This window comes from Sinocyclocheilus rhinocerous, unplaced genomic scaffold (genome assembly GCF_001515625.1).
Source record: "Sinocyclocheilus rhinocerous isolate Xijiao unplaced genomic scaffold, SAMN03320098_v1.1 scaffold278, whole genome shotgun sequence".
NCBI lineage: Eukaryota > Metazoa > Chordata > Actinopteri > Cypriniformes > Cyprinidae > Sinocyclocheilus > Sinocyclocheilus rhinocerous.
Window position 1 is genome coordinate 877,218 of NW_015664178.1, and position 17,713 is coordinate 894,930.

The following is a 17,713-nucleotide window of genomic DNA, read 5'->3' on the forward strand; positions in this document are numbered from 1 at the left end:
CATTAATAACAACTTTTAGCACATTGCTAGCTTGTCTTAACACAATGCTAACATGTTTTAGCAAAATGCTAGCATGTTTTTAGCATGTTCAGCAGAAGAATAATCTAAAATAGTACAGCCGTGGCCAATGAGAATGACACAAATATTAATTTTCACAAAGTCTGCTGCTACAGTGTTTTTAGATCTTTTTGTTAGATGTTACTATGGTATACTGAAGTATAATTACAAGAATTTCATAAGTGTCAAAGGCTTTTATTGACAATTACAATAAGTTTATGCAAAGACTCAGTATTTGCAGTGTTTACCCTTCTTTTTCAAGACCTCTGCAATTCGCCCCGGCATGCTGTCAATCAACTTCTGGGCCACATCCTTACTGATGGCAGCCCATTCTTGCATAATCAATGCTTGGAGTTTGTCAGAATTTGTGGGTTTTTGTTTGTCCACCCGCCTCTTGAGGATTGATCACAAGATCTCAATGGGATTAAGGTCTGGGGAGTTTTCCTGACCATGGACCCAAAATTTAGATGTTTTGTTCCCCGAGCCACTTAGTTATCACTTTTGTTTTCTGCATGCTGGAAAAGGTATTGTTCATCACCAAACTGTTCTTAGATGGTTGGGAGAAGTTGCTCTCGGAGGATGTTTTTGTACCATTTTTTATTCATGGCTGTGTTCTTAGGCAAAATTGTGAGTGAGATCACTCCCTTGGCTGAGAAGCAACCCCACACATGAATAGTGTCAGGATGCTTTACTGTTGGCATGACACAGGACTGATGGTAGCGCTCACCTTTTCTTCTCCGGACAAGCTTTATTCCGGATGCCCCAAACAATCAGAAAGGGGATTCATCAGAGAAAATGACTTTACCCCAGTCCTCAGCAGTCCAATCCCTGTACCTTTTGGAGAATATCAGTCTGTCTCTGATATTTTTTTCTGGAAAGAAGTGGGTTCTTTGCTGCCCTTCTTGACACCAGGCCATCCTCCAAAAGTCTTCGCCTCACTGTGCGTGCAGATGCACTCACATCTGCCTGCTGCCATTCTTGAGCAAGCTCTGCACTGGTGGTGCCCCGATCCCGCAGCTGAATCAACTTTAGGAGAGGGTCCTGGCACTTGCTGGACTTTCTTGGGTGCCCTGAAGCCTTCTTCACAGCAATTGAACCTCTCCCCTTGAAGTTCTTGATGATCCGATAAATTATTGATTTAGGTGCAATCGTACTAGCAGCCTTATCCTTGCCTGTGAATCCCTTTTTGTGCAAAGCAATGATAACTGCACATGTTTCTTTGCAGGTAACCTAACAGAGGAAGAACAATTATGTCAAGCACCACCCTCCTTTTAAAGCTTCCAGTCTGTTATTCTAACTCAATCAGCATGACAGAGTGATCTCTAGCCTTGTCCTCATCAACACTCTCACCTGCGTTAATGTAAGAATCACTGACATGATGTCAGCTGGTCCTTTTGTGGCAAGGCTGAAATGGAGAGGAAATGTTTTTGGGATTAAGTTAATTTTAATGGCGAAGAGGGACTTTGCAATTAATTGCAATTCATCTGATCACTCTTCATAACATTCTGGAGTATATGCACATTGCCATCATAAAAACTGAGGCAGCAGACTTTGTGAAAATTAATATTTGTGTCATTCTCAAAACTTTTGGCCATGGCTGTAGATCAGTATCAATAAGCCAACACAGTTACATTTTAAAATACTTGTAAAGAATATAAAAGAACATCTTTGTTTTCTCACAGGGAGGAAAAGTGCTGAACTACAGCAATCCTATCATCCTCTTCCTATTCCTGCTCACTTTCACCACAGCAACCATCATGCAGTGCTTCCTCATGAGCGTTTTTTTCAATAAGGCTAACCTGGCAGCAGCCTGCAGCGGAATCATTTACTTCACTCTGTACCTGCCGCATGTTGTCTGCTTTGCCTGGCAGGACCGCATCACCAAAGATATGAAAATCATGGCGGTATGTCACATGATAGCACTTCCCTATAGAATCTGAACAAATAAAATACAAAACTTCTTATAAAGGTTATAAATTTGATAATGCACCCTTTCACTGAGAAAACTCCAACTGTGTGATATTCTGCATTTAAGATTGTTTATTGTGATTCAGAGTTTGATGTCCCAGGTGGCTTTTGGCTTTGGGACGGAGTACCTATCCCGTTACGAGGAGCAAGGTCTCGGACTACAGTGGGATAACATCCAGACCAGCCTTTTGGAGGGGGATGAGTTCTCCTTCTTCATCTCAATTATCATGATGGCAGTGGATACGGTACTTTATGGTGTTCTTGCATGGTACCTCGATAATGTCTTCCCAGGTAAAACTACTGTATATTCATGTTTATTTGATAATAAAAATAAAGTGGATTGTAAGTGACATAACTTGTTTATCATCAGGGCAGTATGGTATTGGTCGGCCTTTTTACTTTCCAATCCAGCCTTCTTATTGGTTGAACCGACCAGAGCCTCTAAAACAGGGTGAGTGACTTTTTGACTTAAAATAAGTGACGGCATGAACTTTTTTGCTCAACTAATCTTTCTTTACACAGTTCCTGGAAAGCCAGCAGTGGAGAAATCTGCTTTTGATAATCTGGTGAATCACACTGATGACCAGGCCAAGAGCCACATAGCACCCGAAAAACCTCCAGAGCCGCCTGGGTCCTGCAAACATGAAGACATACGGGAGAAACTAGAGAAAGAGAAAGAACAAAAGAGGCTTGATGAAGCGGAGACGACCAACAAGAGCATGAGCACAGACTCATCAGGTGTGTTGTGTTGTAAATGCTACTGAAAAAAAAAAAAACTTAAACCAGCCTAATGTAGTATGCTGGTCTTATCTTGTTGCTCAGGCCTAGTTAGCCTGGTTTGGTGAAGTCTAAGTCAGCTAATCCATATAAACTGACCAGCTGAACACCAGTTTAGTCAGACTGGGAGACCATTTTAAATGAGCAAACCAGCTGGTTTTTGTAGTTTGTTTCAGCATGAAACTGCTATATCAAGTCAGGTTTTCCACCTTTATTTACAGTATATAGTGTTTCAAAGCAGCTTCATAGTAATAAACAGGAAAACAACAGAATCAGTAATGCAAACTTAATCAGACGTGACGTGAAATCCAAATTCAGTTCAGTTCAGTTCAAGTCAGTTCAATGTTAAATTAACTTAGTTCAATAACTATTGATGTTGCGAAATTCATCAATTATGAAACTAATTTGATTGAGCTATAAAGCAGCTCTACAGAAGACAATAGGGTCATTATTCAGCTCAATTTTGTTCAGGTTTTGTACTCATCTGATAGTGCCAGTGCTGTCAAATCGATAACATTAAGCAATCCAAAGGCGACAGTGGTAAGGAACCAAAAGTCCATGAGGTGACAGAAATCAAGCGTAGCGTTAGTTCTGGCAGGTCACGTTAGTCAAGCTCGCATCAGCCGACTCTCAGCTGATCCCCATCTACCTGGGAATACGACACCTATCTAAGCATTCATATATAAGGTCCCTCAGTATTATCAGCAGTTTTCGCATTGCTCAATAGCTAATTACCCTCCTCCATCCCCAACTCCTCCTCTGTCAGTTGGGATTCAGCCTTCTGATTCTCCTTTGAATCAGACTAATTCTAAAATGTGTACATAAAATTATTGAACTTTAACAATATCTGCAATACATTTATGTTGATTCTGTTCTGTTTACCCTGGGGGGTTATTGCTGCTCTCCCTGCTCTCATCCATGCTAGGCTGCATGGATGCGCAGGGAGTTCTTGCCCAGAACAGAACCATACCGCCAATCCAAACTGTATGCTAATTGTCAATCATCTTTGACGATAGTGGTCCTGACAGAAATGGAGGAAAAACACCTTTGGCGAAATCAGGCTCATTTACTTTACTTGTAAATTCAGATACATTGTGGGTGATGTAGGTGAATATTTCTTTTGAAATGGCAGTGATCCAGTGTACTTTATAATCTATCAGGGGAAATCTTTCATTCTACAGTATTTTGTAAAGGAACCTATTACAACAAACAGGAAGGTGGTGCTTCTCTTCTTACTCCTGGAAAAGATCCCATCAGATGTATTCAAAGAGCTAACCAGGCTTATCTGCTTGACTAGAGCGCAGGCATCCAGCAGGTTTCTTGGCTTTGAACTGATGGAGCCCCATGGGAGTAATTACTGCAGTCTTAGTTTCGCTGGCGTTATCCATCAGCACTTGCCAGCGCTCTGTCTTAAGTTCAAGCGCACTGTATAAGGTGGCGCCAGGTATGTGTGCTTGTACACTAGTATAATCACACATGATGCACAAACACACCACTGTCTGTGCCCTTTGTGGGAAGCCGGTGGCCTTGTGTCTGTTTGCTTGGCTGGCAGGTTGGAATGCTGGTTTCTGTTTGTCTTATTGTCGGTTAATGGATATTAGAGGCATTCGAGATGTTTATTCCATCACTGTGACAATGACATTCCTTTCGCCTCACGAATCAAGGTGTTAACACACTGTTAACACACACAAATGTATCATAATTACTGTATGTCAGTAATCCACATGACTGGATTATTGGATTTCATAAGGATCTCGGGTGTTTTTGTATAACATCCTGTATAATATCTAATATCTTAATAACTTTCCAATCTCTGATTCTTGTCTCCAGGGAGGCTCTTTTTCGAGCCTGAGCCATCAGGTTTGGTGGTTGGAGTTTGTGTGGAGAACCTGTATAAGATGTTTAGCGGCAGCTCTAGACCTGCTGTGGATGGTCTGAGTATCACCTTCTACGAGGGTCACATCACTGCTTTCCTTGGCCACAATGGTGCAGGAAAAACCACTACTATGTATGTATGCAAAACCCAGTGAAATGGATCTCTATTTATCTATGGGAATGTTATACATGGAAGTTTTCTCCTCTCTCCCACAGGTCTATTCTCACCGGCATGTTCCCTCCCACCTCTGGCACAGCGTATATTTATGGGAAAGACATCCGAACTGACATGGATGCCATTCGTAAATCTCTGGGAATGTGCCCCCAACATAACATCATCTTTCACCAGTTCGTAAACCCCTCATGTGATTTCACTTTGAAGGATGTTGATACACCTGCTAAAGTAAAATCTGTCAGAATGCTGACTTGTTTTGATCTCCCTTTCTACTGCAGTATGACGGTAGCAGAGCACATCTTGTTTTACTCTCTGCTAAAGGGTCGGCCATTACCTGAGGCCCAGCTAGAGGTGGAAAATATGCTGGAAGATCTTGGTCTCCCTCACAAGAGGAACGAGGAGGCACAAAACCTGTCAGGTTAGATCATAAATATCTTTTTAATAATTCCTTCCTGTGCAGACCAGTCTCAGTTCTGTAACTTTACAGTAAGAGGACTGAACTAATTGAGATTTGTAAGAAATGTCAAGAGGACATTGTTTTCCTATGTAGGTGGTATGCAGAGGAAGCTTTCTGTTGCCATGGCTTTTGTTGGTGGGGCTAAAGTGGTGTTTCTGGATGAACCCACATCAGGAGTGGATCCATATTCCAGACGCTCCATCTGGGACCTTCTGCTGAAATACCGTGCTGGTACACACTCCTAGGAAATGTCTATCAAAGTGGATAAATCATATCTGCATCTATTTCTTTATTTTTAGTATATTTCATATATATATATATATATATATGTGTGTATGTATCCATCCATATATCTAAGTCGAGTTTTATTTTTTATTTTACAAATGTAGTTTATATTTTATTTTATTATATATTTAGTTCATTTCTATTTATTAGTTTTTTTAGTTTGTTTTTTTTATTTTCATATATTTTATATCCATCCATATATCTGTCTCATAATTTAATTTTTTTATGATATATATTTAGTATATTCTATTTATTTATTTAATATATTTAATAATTTTATTTTTATATATATTATATCTGTCCATCCATCGATCTATCCATTCATAATTTCATATGCAGTATCTGTCTATTAAGCTGATTTTTTATTTTATATATTTAGTCAATGTTATTAATTTTTAAATATATTTTATATTAATTTTTTATATTAGATATTACTTGAAAAAATAGATATTTTAGATCATCCATATATGTAATTACTGTTATTTTTATTTTATATATTTAGTATGTTCTGTTGATTTGTTTTTTTTATATATTTATTATTTTATTATATTTTTTATTATCTGTCAATCCATCCATCCATCCATCCATGAAATTGGATAAATCAAATTCTTCCAAGACTTAATCATCATCCATCCCTGTAAAACATCCCTGTCTTCTAACATCTTTGTTCTATACATTTCTACTCTTAAGTAGAGGTCTAAAAGTGTGTGTATCTGGTATGTCGTTTAGGTCGTACAGTGATTTTGTCCACACATCACATGGATGAAGCTGACCTGCTCAGTGACCGTGTGGCCATCATCTCTCAGGGTTGTCTGTACTGCTGCGGCTCTCCTCTCTTCCTGAAGAACTGCCTGGGCGCTGGTTTCTACCTCACTCTGGTGCGGCGCATTAAAGAGCAGCCGTCCCACATCACAAACGAGGTGAGACTTTAACTGTCTTTTACAAAGAGTATATAAGGCAGCTAGACTCACAAGGTTGCTCTGGTTCTTACAGGGTCAATGTGACTGTACTGAGGACTGCTCCTGTAAATGCTCACTCTGTACCAAATTTAAAGAGAGCGCCTCAGAGCAGCCCAGAGTTACAGAAAGACAGATGGAAGGTAAAACATTCATATAGTATGTTTATATTAGATCAGTGTAATCTAACTGCAATGATCATAATTTAGGATGTGTAATCTCACTCTCTCAGGGGACATTGAGAGCATCACGGCCCTCGTCCACCATCACGTCCCAGAGGCCAGGCTTATAGAGGTCATAGGGCAGGAGCTCACCTTTCTACTGCCCAGCCGGGGCTTCAAACATCGTTCTTACGCCAGTCTGTTCAGAGAACTAGAGGAGACGCTGGCAGACATGGGGCTGAGCAGCTTTGGAGTGTCAGACACTTCACTGGAGGAGGTAATTATTTTATTTTATTTATTTTAAAGGGATCAGCATTTTACAAAGCACCATCATCTTGCTTTGTACAACATGTAAAAACCAAAACCAATGTTTTGTGGTTGAACCCCTTAGACGTCAGAGTTCTGCAACAGAAATCTCTTGCGAGTCTCTATAGAGAGAACACAGTGAAAGTGAATATAGAAGAAGGTGATGACTAACTTAGTCTGTCAGGCTTATAATGCTTCATCCCAGCTAAAGCTGCCTGCTAAAACACAACACACAGAGTTAAAAGACAAAACAAAGAGATGTTCTCAAACATACCACTAGACACTATGCTAAATAGTGGAGCAGCTTTGGAGTGTCAGACACTTCACTGGAGGAGGTAATTATTTTATTTTATTTTATTTTATTTATTTTAAAGGGATCAGCATTTTACAAAGCACCATCATCTTGCTTTGTACAACATGTAAAAACCAAAGTTTGTCTCTTTTGTGTCCTGTAGATATTTCTGAAAGTCACAGCTGATGGAAAGGCTGCTCACATCAACACTACGTCTAGTAAGATTTCAGTCTACTAGCTGTTATTCAATCTCAGACGTACAGATATTGTGTATATGTGCCAGTTTATGGATCTTGTGTGTTGTATGTTGTGATTATGATGTCTGTTTTTGTGGTTGAACCCCTTAGACGTCAGAGTTCTGCAACAGAAATCTCTTGCGAGTCTCTATAGAGAGAACACAGTGAAAGTGAATATAGAAGAAGGTGATGACTAACTTAGTCTGTCAGGCTTATAATGCTTCATCCCAGCTAAAGCTGCCTGCTAAAACACAACACACAGAGTTAAAAGACAAAACAAAGAGATGTTCTCAAACATACCACTAGACACTATGCTAAATAGTGCATATGGTGCCGGTTAACCCTTTGTCACATGAAGTGCTACATTTGTTTTTTTATACAAAATATATGTATTTCACAAAATAAATTGAAGATGTATGACAAAATCATCTATTGGACAGATTTGTAACTCTGACAAAATCATCAATTGGACAGATTGAGAATTATAAATCTGTCCAATCGATGATTTTGTTCCTATAAATTATTGGGAAATATTATAGTAATAATAAAAAAAAAAAGATTTGTTATTATAAAAATTAATGCGTCAAGGGGTTAAGCTTGCTTTTTATAGTTACAGCTATAGTTATGTTTTAATGGTTAACAATAGTCATTAAAAATGTATTCTAGAATGATATGTCACCCAGGACTATTATGGTAACTTGTCAAATGATATTTGAACTTTTTGAGATTCTTTATAAATAAATAACTGTGGCTGCTTGGTTGTTGGTAGTTAGTGCCCTCTGTGTCAGGTTTATATATATATATATATAAAAGTAAAAGTGTAAATAAATGTAAAATTTTTTCAATTATGTTTTGTCTGTATGCTATTATTAAATTGTACTAGCATTATACTGCAAACGCCTCCCTGTTCTCACTGGAAAACCCATATTAGTTTGACCAAAACATTTAAAAAATAATAATGAAAATAATTTAGATATATATTTTGACTGCGTTGATCTTGTGTGCAGATACAGACCGGTCGGTGTATGCTAATGGTCAGTCTAACTCTGGAGGTTCAACCAGCAGAGATGGCAGAGGATCCTATCAGGTGAAGGGCATCTTTCTGGTCTTGAAACAGTTTTTTGCTCTTCTCATTAAGAGGTTCCATCACACCACACGATCCGGCAAAGACTTCCTCGCCCAGGTCAGAATAACAGCATTGCTTTGGAAACTTTTTGCTTTTGTAGCGCCAGTAATGAAGTCCATAGGATTTGGTTGAAAAATGAGAGTTTTAATGGTGCCTGCTGATATTCTCTTCCTCAGATTGTGTTGCCTGCTAGTTTCGTCCTTGTTTCTCTGATGTTTACGCTGATTGTTCCTCCATTCGGCGAATACCCCAGTCTTACTCTAAACCCATGGATGTACGGCCGACAGTTCACCTTCTTTAGGTACAGTATATTTACATTGGAACAGAATTGGCTATTTACTGAATAGTTAACTACGCAGTTAAAACAGTCTTTTTATGTCTATTTTTTCCAGCAATGAACAGATGCAAAGCCCAGATATGAGGTATTTTGGCGAGGTTCTTCTAAACAGACCTGGATTTGGGACTCGCTGTATGGTGGATGAACCTTTAGAGTACGTGCACATGCATTCTTATGATATACATGAATCTCCAGAGGTGTTTGTCCTGCTTACCATGTCCATTCTTGCTTCCCACAGAGACTATCCGTGTAATAACATAACCACAGAGTGGGAGATGCCCCTGGTGAACCCAGCGCTCATTGAGATGCTGGGTAACCCAGAATGGACGGACATTAGTCCGTCTCCCAGCTGCCAGTGCAGCATGCCCAACAAACTCACCATGTTACCTGTGTGTCCAGAAGGTGCTGGAGGTCTTCCTCCTCCCCAGGTTTGTCTCTCAGTTAAAGATACAACAATATAAAGTCTTTAAAATTATGTATAGTGATATAGTGTCTCCTGCATTTCAGAGGATTCAGTCCACTGGTGACATGTTGATGGATCTGACTGGCAGGAACATCTCTGATTATTTGGTGAAGACCTACCCAAACTTAATACGGACAAGGTATTATGGCGCATTTGCGACTAATCATTCATTAACTTGCTCTCATGTTTCCAGGAATTCATCTTATTTGTGTTTTTGTTGTACAGCTTGAAGAGCAAGTACTGGGTGACTGAACAAAGGTATGGGTGACTTGAACACGAAGTAAAAAAATACAATGACTCCCTCTTGTAGAACACATCGATGCATTCTGTGATCTAAATAATGTGGAAGAATGTCTCTTTTCTTCAGGTATGGTGGCATTTCTGTTGGAGGGCGACTTCCTGTTCTCGATGTGGATCCTAAAACCATCCAGAATGCAGCTGCTCAGTTAGGACGTCTGCTTAATGTTACAGGGGTAAATGTTCGAATTGTTTTCATTGTGAATTGATGTAATCGAAGCAAAGTAATGAATGAAAATTGCTTTTAGTTTTTTGAATATAATTAAAAGATTAAAGTGTTGTGATCATTTGTAGGGAAAATACTCAAAGCTTACTCTGCAGGAGTTTGGGACTTTCTTGAGATATATGGAAACTGAAAACAATGTCAAGGTGAGATTTCTTTCAGCTTCACCTTCTGTCACAGTTTACTGAGCTCGGCTCGTCCCATTCAAGATAAATAACCCATTTGTTATCTCCTCTAGGTGTGGTTCAATAACAAAGGCTGGCACGCTATGGTGGCCTTCATGAACGTGGCAAATAACGGCATCCTTCGAGCCAACCTGCCTCCTGGTGCCGATTTAAATGAGTATGGCATCACAGCCATCAATCATCCACTAAACCTGACCAAGGAACAGCTGTCGGAGGTCACAGTGTGAGTGTAATCCTGACAGTACTTCACACAGTTGTTTTACTTCAGTCATTTAAATCAGTCTCAGTAGAGCTTTTTATGCATGTGAAATATCTTTATTGTTCACTCATTCATTCTCTCAGACTGAGCACCTCAGTGGATGCAGTGGTCGCTATCTGTGTGATTTTCGCCATGTCCTTCGTACCTGCCAGTTTTGTGCTGTATCTGATCCAGGAGAGAGTGACACAGGCCAAACACCTGCAGTTTGTGAGTGGGGTCAGCCCTCTGGTGTACTGGATTGCTAACTTCTTTTGGGACATGGTTAGTATCCTACAATTCAATTTTTACTAATTTTTTATTATTAGTATATTTCTATATTTGCTAGAAATATTTAAATTTTTATTAAATGTTATGTTATGTACCATTTCTTTTGTTTTTATTATAAAAACAATTTAATAGTTTTATTTATTTGTAAAAAATAAATAAATACTGGCCCCACAAAAAAAAACGGTTTTTAATTTTTAGCAGTTTGCCATAAATATTTACATTACCATTTCTTTTGTTCATTAAATTAAATTGTTTTTATTCAGATTCTTTTTTTTTCTTTACACAATGAAAATATGCAACAAGCTGGAAATTATACATCTATAAATGTCATGCCATCAATTTATGAACACACTATGCTAAAAAATGACATACGATGCAAAACATTATTGATTGGCTTATAGTTCTTCCGTTTTTTTTTTTTTAGACTATCACAAATAATTTTTGCACTTTCAACAAAACCTATGTTAGCCAGCTAGAAAACATAATCTCTTAAAGTAGTAATAATAATCATAAATTAAATACTGATAAACCAGAAGCATGTTATTTTGACCAGTAAGTGCCTTTATAGTGTATAATAAATATACAATAAGTATACAAGTGTGTTTATTCCATAGCATTGTCTTATGTTCTCTGGAATGGTCTGTTAATTCAGTTTTGCTGTTGTCCTGTCATTTCAGATAAACTACGCTGTCAGTGCAGCGATGGTTGTGGGGATTTTTATTGCATTTGACAAAAAATGCTATACCTCGCCTGGCAACTTGCAAGCCCTGATAGCTCTGCTGATGCTTTATGGGTAATGGAAAAATACGTCATCTTTCATTGATCCTTTTACATTTCTTTTGGCAGAACAGCATTTCAAGGTGAATTTAAGTCTATCTTATTAGATATGTGGGTCAAAATCTAAAAGTACTCTGTTTAAAAAGGTCACGCTCAGTAGCTGTAGCAGTACATATTGGCCTGAGAGATGAAGGGTCGTAAGTAGACCCCACTGAAAGGTTTGAATATTTTAACATATTCTAATCAGTCTTTTTTCTTATGAAATAGTTGGTCGGTGACTCCCATGATGTATCCGATGTCTTATGTATTTAACGTGCCCAGCACACAGCGTACGTCTCTCTGTCCTGCATCAACCTCTTCATTGGCATCAACAGCAGTGCCATCACGTTCATATTAGACCTGTTTGACAGTACAGAGGTAAAACATCCCAGCCTTCAATTTATTGTAGTGTACATTTTTCCACTAATCCCAATTTCCACTAATATCATAATTAGAATTTAAATCATGTACTAAATGCATTAGTCATTTAGGCCAAAAGTTCAAGACATTTCATCCTCCATCTGACTCTACTCTCGCAGGCTCTGTATAAGTGTAACCAGGTGCTGAAGAAAGCTCTACTTGTCTTTCCTCACTTCTGTTTGGGCCGCGGGCTCATTGACATGACGATGAACCAGGCCGTGATGGACGTGTATGCACGCTTTGGTGAGTCCTGCTCCTGTTCCAACCTCGGATTTAAATCGGTCGTATTGAGGCTGTTGCGACCAACCCTAACCTGGCCCCTGGCAAGGTTTGGACCCAGTGATCTGGCCTCCATAAAAGTCACTGAGCTTTAATCTATATGTCAACATGATGGAAATATAACACCTTACATTTGTCACCCGTATCTTCATAGGAGATTCACATTGCATCTGATGGCAATTCAAAGCAACAATTATTTCTGATAACCAAATGGATCAGACTACTTAAACTGATCTTCAAAACTGCTCATATTCTACAAGGACTAGCTTGAGATGTCTCTTTAACTAACTAGATACTTCTCTAAGATATTGGATGGGCTATAAAACAGGCTTATATTTTTTCTATCTATCAAAGCAGAAACTTGGGGACTTGGGAGAGACTTGCATAGCTATACATTAGCAACCACCCAGAACACCCTAGAAACCACCCAAAATACCATAGGAACACACTGGCAACCACCCAGAACAAAGAGGAAACTGTTTGCACACCCTAGCAGCCAGCCAGAATACCATAGAAACCACTTGGCAACAGCCTAATAACCACCCAGAATACCCTAGCAACACCCTAGCAACAACCCAGAACACTCTAGCATTGCAAAGCAACACACTAGCAACTGTCCAGAACAGCAACTATATAGCAATGCCCTAGTAACCACTCAGAGCACAATAGAAACTGCTTGGCAACGTACTAACAACCACTCAGAATACCCTAGCAACACCTAGGTAACCACAAAGAACACTCTCACAACCACATAGCACCTCACTAGCAACTACCTAGAACATCCTAGAAACTCCAAAGCAACATTCTAGCAATTACCCATAACACCCTAGAACCCAACACCCTAGCAACAACCTGGCAACTATGCAGAACATCCTAGAAAATGCTTGGCAACACCCAAACAATCACCCAGAATACCCTAGTAACACCCTGGCAACCATGCTGAACACTCTAGTGTCCACGGCAAAGGACTAACAACCACATAGAAAACCCTAGCAATAGCAATGCCATAGCAACCACCCAGAATACCCTAGCAACCACCCAGGGCACCCTACCAACCATGTAAGAATGCAACTGCACATAACTGCATAACCGCATAGCTATATAGTTTATATCATTTATAGTTGGTTCTAAAAATGTAAATGTTGGTGAAACTTCTTGTGAGATTCATATACATCTAATGTGCGTCTCAGGTGAGGACTTCAGTTTGGATCCCTTCAGCTGGGACTTTGTGGGAAAGAATGTGACATTCATGGCGATAGAGGGGTTTGTCTATTTCATCCTGAACGTTCTGATACAGTACAGATTCTTCCTGGACCACTGGTAAGAAGAAATACATTCAAAAGAGTCACTCCAGTAGAAATGTTGCGTCCCCATATACAGATATGCTGTCTCTTTCTACAGGATGTCAGATTTTAAGAAGCCGCCAGTAACTAATGAAGATGTGGATGTGGCCAAAGAGAGAGAGAGGATTTACAAAGGAGGAAGCTCTAGCGACATCCTTCAGATAAAAGACTTATCAAAGGCAAGTCTGTCCACTTTATGCTGGTGCACGATGGTTAATGTTTCACACAATAGAGATCATGAGTGTGTTTTTTCTCTCTATAGACGTATACTGGAACGATCAGGCCAGCGGTTGACAGGATATGTGTAGGAGTGTCACCAGGACAGGTAATCAATGAAGACATTTGGTCTTTGTGTTAAGAGCACCATGAGCTTTGACTTCAGCACCCTTCTGACTTCTGAGCTTTGCATGAACTCTTTTCTCCTTCCACAGTGCTTTGGACTTTTGGGTGTGAATGGTGCTGGGAAAACTACCACATTCAAAATGCTGACAGGAGACATAGATGTCACTTCAGGGGAAGCTGTTGTGACTGGTTACAGGTTTGTTTTGCTAACACAACACTGTTAAGGTTATGATAGATCTTTAGCATGGTTGGGAGGGTTACTTTTAAAATGTATTCCGTTACAGTTACAAATTACTTCATCAAGTAAGTAAGTAATAGTTAAGCCTGCATTTCAACCCGGGCCCCGACTTTTTTACACCCCTATAGGGCCGGGCTTCAGGGCAATTTTCATGTCATAGTTCAGACGCGGGCCGGGCCTCGGGACTGTTTTAGGCTTTTCCTTATTTTTATATTTTAGACATTCATCAATTAGTGATGAAAAAAAATTTGCCGCGCTGGTGGAAACAGCACGAGACCGTGCTACTGCGACTGTCAAGAGCGGCTCGATGGTGTTTAGTGTCCAGCTGCAGAGCGTGTGCCGTCAGCGCAGCTGAAGAGTTCTGCGTTCAAATGCATGCAATAGGCTAAAGCTTGCCACAAAGCCCCAACAAAAGTAATTAGCATGAATGTGTCAGGGGGAAATAGTATGGAGATATATGAATTATTTACTAATAAACTAGTGTTTTCTGAGTCGGTGTCGCAAGGATGAAGTTGTCGATCCTGACTCGCCATTTCCATGCTCATATTTCATGCTCAAATTCTTATCTCCATGTCCTGCAAAGCGCGCTTTAGCTTCCACTCTCCGCACAAAAAAACAAAAACTTGTAACGAACAAAAAATGATCCAAACTTTTTTTCTAAATTAACTTAATAAAAAAAAAAGAAACAAAATATAATCACTTCGCCATTACATACAAAACTGAACTATTTTAATAGCTGAATCAACAGCTAGTATAAGCTGTTTTGGGAGAAGGGAAAAAAAAGACGGGCTCGGGCCGGAAATTCTGATAAGCTGTCGGACACGGGCCGGGCTAGGGCCTATATTTGAGGCCCGTGCAGGGCTCTACCAGGAACTATGATGAAGCAGCGCTAAATATATAGCGTGATGTCAAATTACTCATTTATTTAATTTTAGATTAAACAAATGTAATCCTGATAGTATTCCCACTTTTTACAAAATGTAACTGTAATCTGAATACTTTGTTTTTTGATGTAACTGTAACGGATTACAGTTACTAGATTTTTGTATCCTGATTACGTAACGCCGTTACATGTATTCCGTTACTCCCCAACCCTGATCTTTAGTGAAGATTCTCTCCTCAGCGGGTGTTTTCTAACTTGGTAGTTCGCACAGACAGCAGTGCTAGCTACTCAGTTAGCTATCTGGCTAACAAACATTTTATCTAATTAGGTAGAACTGAAGAATTTGATTCAACCAATAGAGTGCAACAGTGCCCGTTGACTTTTTCAGTGGTCTTGGTTCCGGAAGTATTTTTCGATTCATTTTTTTTCTACCATGGGGATTTTGAAAAGGTCTTTGTTTAAAAGTTATAAGACATGAACCAAACTAACCAGCTCCAAGGTGAATCCCAACATTAAAAAAAAAACTTTGATTTGCAGCAAAAAAATACTTGGAATTCAGACAAAGTAGTTTGAAAGCATAATGAAACTGAGTCTACATCATTCGCAGAGATTCATGGGAGTGGGTGGGCGATACAGAGGTTTGCTAGCTTTGATTCAATGATTGGTGGAGATTTCTCTGCTAAATCATGGGTGTAGTTTTTCACCAATTCAGATGTTAGACACAATTACTTAAAAATAAATAAAAAGTTGAAATAATGCAGGATGATGGCTTCATGCATATACCATCAATTAGGTAGCAACGTAGTCTAATCAATCCCACTAAGGAGAAAATTAATGGAATTTTTACTTCCTGATCACAACTGTTGCACTTTATAGTTTGAGTTTGGGGTGAGGCTACCTGTTTGATTGGACTTTGTCCAGAGTGGGTGGGGTTAAAGGGGCAGGAAGACTGTTCAGCAAACTGTTTGACACAATTGTTATTTTTACCCTAGCAACCACCTAGAAGACCCTAGCAACTGCATAGCAACACACTAACCACTCATTACTCCCTAGCAACTGCACATAAACACCATAGCAACACCCAGTAGGAATTTGTATGAGGAAACCATTGTCATTTTTACTATTTTGTTTGGTATTGCTAGTGATGTTTTGATTTCAACACATTTTGATTTTGTCATTAACTTGGTTGATTTCTTGTGATGCTCCAGCATTCTTACCAACATTTTGGATGTGCACCAGAACATGGGCTACTGCCCTCAGTTTGATGCCATAGATGATCTTCTAACAGGAAGAGAACATCTGCACTTATACGCTCGGCTCAGAGGAGTCCCGGAATCTGAGATCAGCAGAGTGAGACCATATTCCACTTTCTTATCTCTTCTTATTTCTTTCTCTCTGAGGATTTCTGACAGAGACCTCTATCTCTCTTTGATGCAGGTGGCTGAATGGGGAATTCAGAAACTGGGTTTATTTGGGTATGCAGGCTGCACTGCCAGCACATACAGTGGTGGAAACAAGCGTAAACTCTCAACAGCTATTGCAATGATTGGCTGTCCAGCTCTTCTGCTCCTAGTAAGGGCCTGTCTGTGTGATTTATCTCAGAATAAGATAAGGATTGTTACTAGCATGTTTTTTCCCCCTGTGCCAGGATGAGCCAACCACAGGAATGGATCCTCACTCTCGGAGGTTCCTCTGGAACTCCATCATGAGTGTGATTCAGGGTGGCAGGGCAGTGGTCCTGACATCACACAGGCAAGAACACGTCAAAACACGTGAATTTTTTTATACCGCTAATTATAAATACTATATACTAACCTATGGAAGCCTGTTTCAGCCACAATTTTTATCTTACAATTCAGATTTTTTTTCACAGAATTCTGAGAAAAAAAAGTCAGAATTGGAAGATATAAACCCAGAATTCTAACTTCGCAGTTCCGACTTTTTCATCTGAATTCTGAGTTTAAATCTGGCAGGTTTTTTTTTTGTTTCCACCACAAAATAAAAAGATAATTGTGACTTTTTATCTCACAATTCTGACTTTTTTTCTGACGAAAAAGTGAGAAATTGTGAGATATATTGTCAGAATTGTGACAAAGTCTGAATTGTGAGATAAATTCACAATTACCTTTTTAATTTGTTTTTCCTGTGGCAGAAACTGGCTTTCATACTAACCTACACCTTAACCTTAGGTGAAAAACTTTTTTTTTCCACTTTTAGAATTATTTTTTTTGTCAACTCGTTTCTATAGGTACAAATTTGGATGTATTTACTTGATATGTGACCCTGGACCACAAAACCAGTCTTAAGTGTCAATTTTTCGAAATTGAGATTCATACATCATCTGAAAGCTGAATAAATAAGCTTTCCATTGATGTATGGTTTATTAGGATCGGACAATATTTGGCCGAGATACAACTATTTGAAAATCTGGAATCTGAGGGTGCAAAAAAAATCTAAATATTGAGAAAATCGCCTTTAAAGTTGTCCAAATTAAGTTCTTAGCAATGCATATTACTAATCAAAAATTAAGTTTTAATATATTTACAGTAGGAAATTTACAAAATATCTTCATGGAACATGATCTCTACATAATGTCCTAATGATTTTTGGCATAAAATAAAAATCTATAATTTTGACCCATACAATATATTTTTGGCTATTGCTACAAATATACCCCAGCAACTTAAGAC

The 17,713-nt window shown here is 39.0% G+C and overlaps 1 protein-coding gene across 1 annotated transcript in view; it reads left to right on the forward strand.

The window, feature by feature from the left end:
* LOC107729654 (retinal-specific ATP-binding cassette transporter-like) overlaps positions 1-17,713 on the forward strand; it is a 44,957-nt gene that overhangs the window by 19,466 nt on the left and 7,778 nt on the right. The window contains 32 exon segments of the mRNA XM_016540294.1: positions 1,740-1,961; positions 2,112-2,316; positions 2,396-2,476; positions 2,548-2,763; positions 4,633-4,810; positions 4,894-5,025; positions 5,131-5,270; positions 5,403-5,540; positions 6,324-6,514; positions 6,588-6,693; positions 6,783-6,988; positions 7,473-7,527; positions 7,657-7,731; positions 8,553-8,728; positions 8,848-8,972; positions 9,064-9,162; positions 9,247-9,436; positions 9,516-9,610; positions 9,697-9,729; positions 9,839-9,944; positions 10,063-10,137; positions 10,230-10,399; positions 10,519-10,696; positions 11,380-11,495; positions 11,747-11,801; positions 11,804-11,896; positions 12,058-12,181; positions 13,408-13,537; positions 13,619-13,739; positions 13,823-13,885; positions 13,992-14,098; positions 16,232-16,373. Of these exon segments, the coding sequence (XP_016395780.1) occupies positions 1,740-1,961; positions 2,112-2,316; positions 2,396-2,476; positions 2,548-2,763; positions 4,633-4,810; positions 4,894-5,025; positions 5,131-5,270; positions 5,403-5,540; positions 6,324-6,514; positions 6,588-6,693; positions 6,783-6,988; positions 7,473-7,527; positions 7,657-7,731; positions 8,553-8,728; positions 8,848-8,972; positions 9,064-9,162; positions 9,247-9,436; positions 9,516-9,610; positions 9,697-9,729; positions 9,839-9,944; positions 10,063-10,137; positions 10,230-10,399; positions 10,519-10,696; positions 11,380-11,495; positions 11,747-11,801; positions 11,804-11,896; positions 12,058-12,181; positions 13,408-13,537; positions 13,619-13,739; positions 13,823-13,885; positions 13,992-14,098; positions 16,232-16,373 (4,143 nt within the window).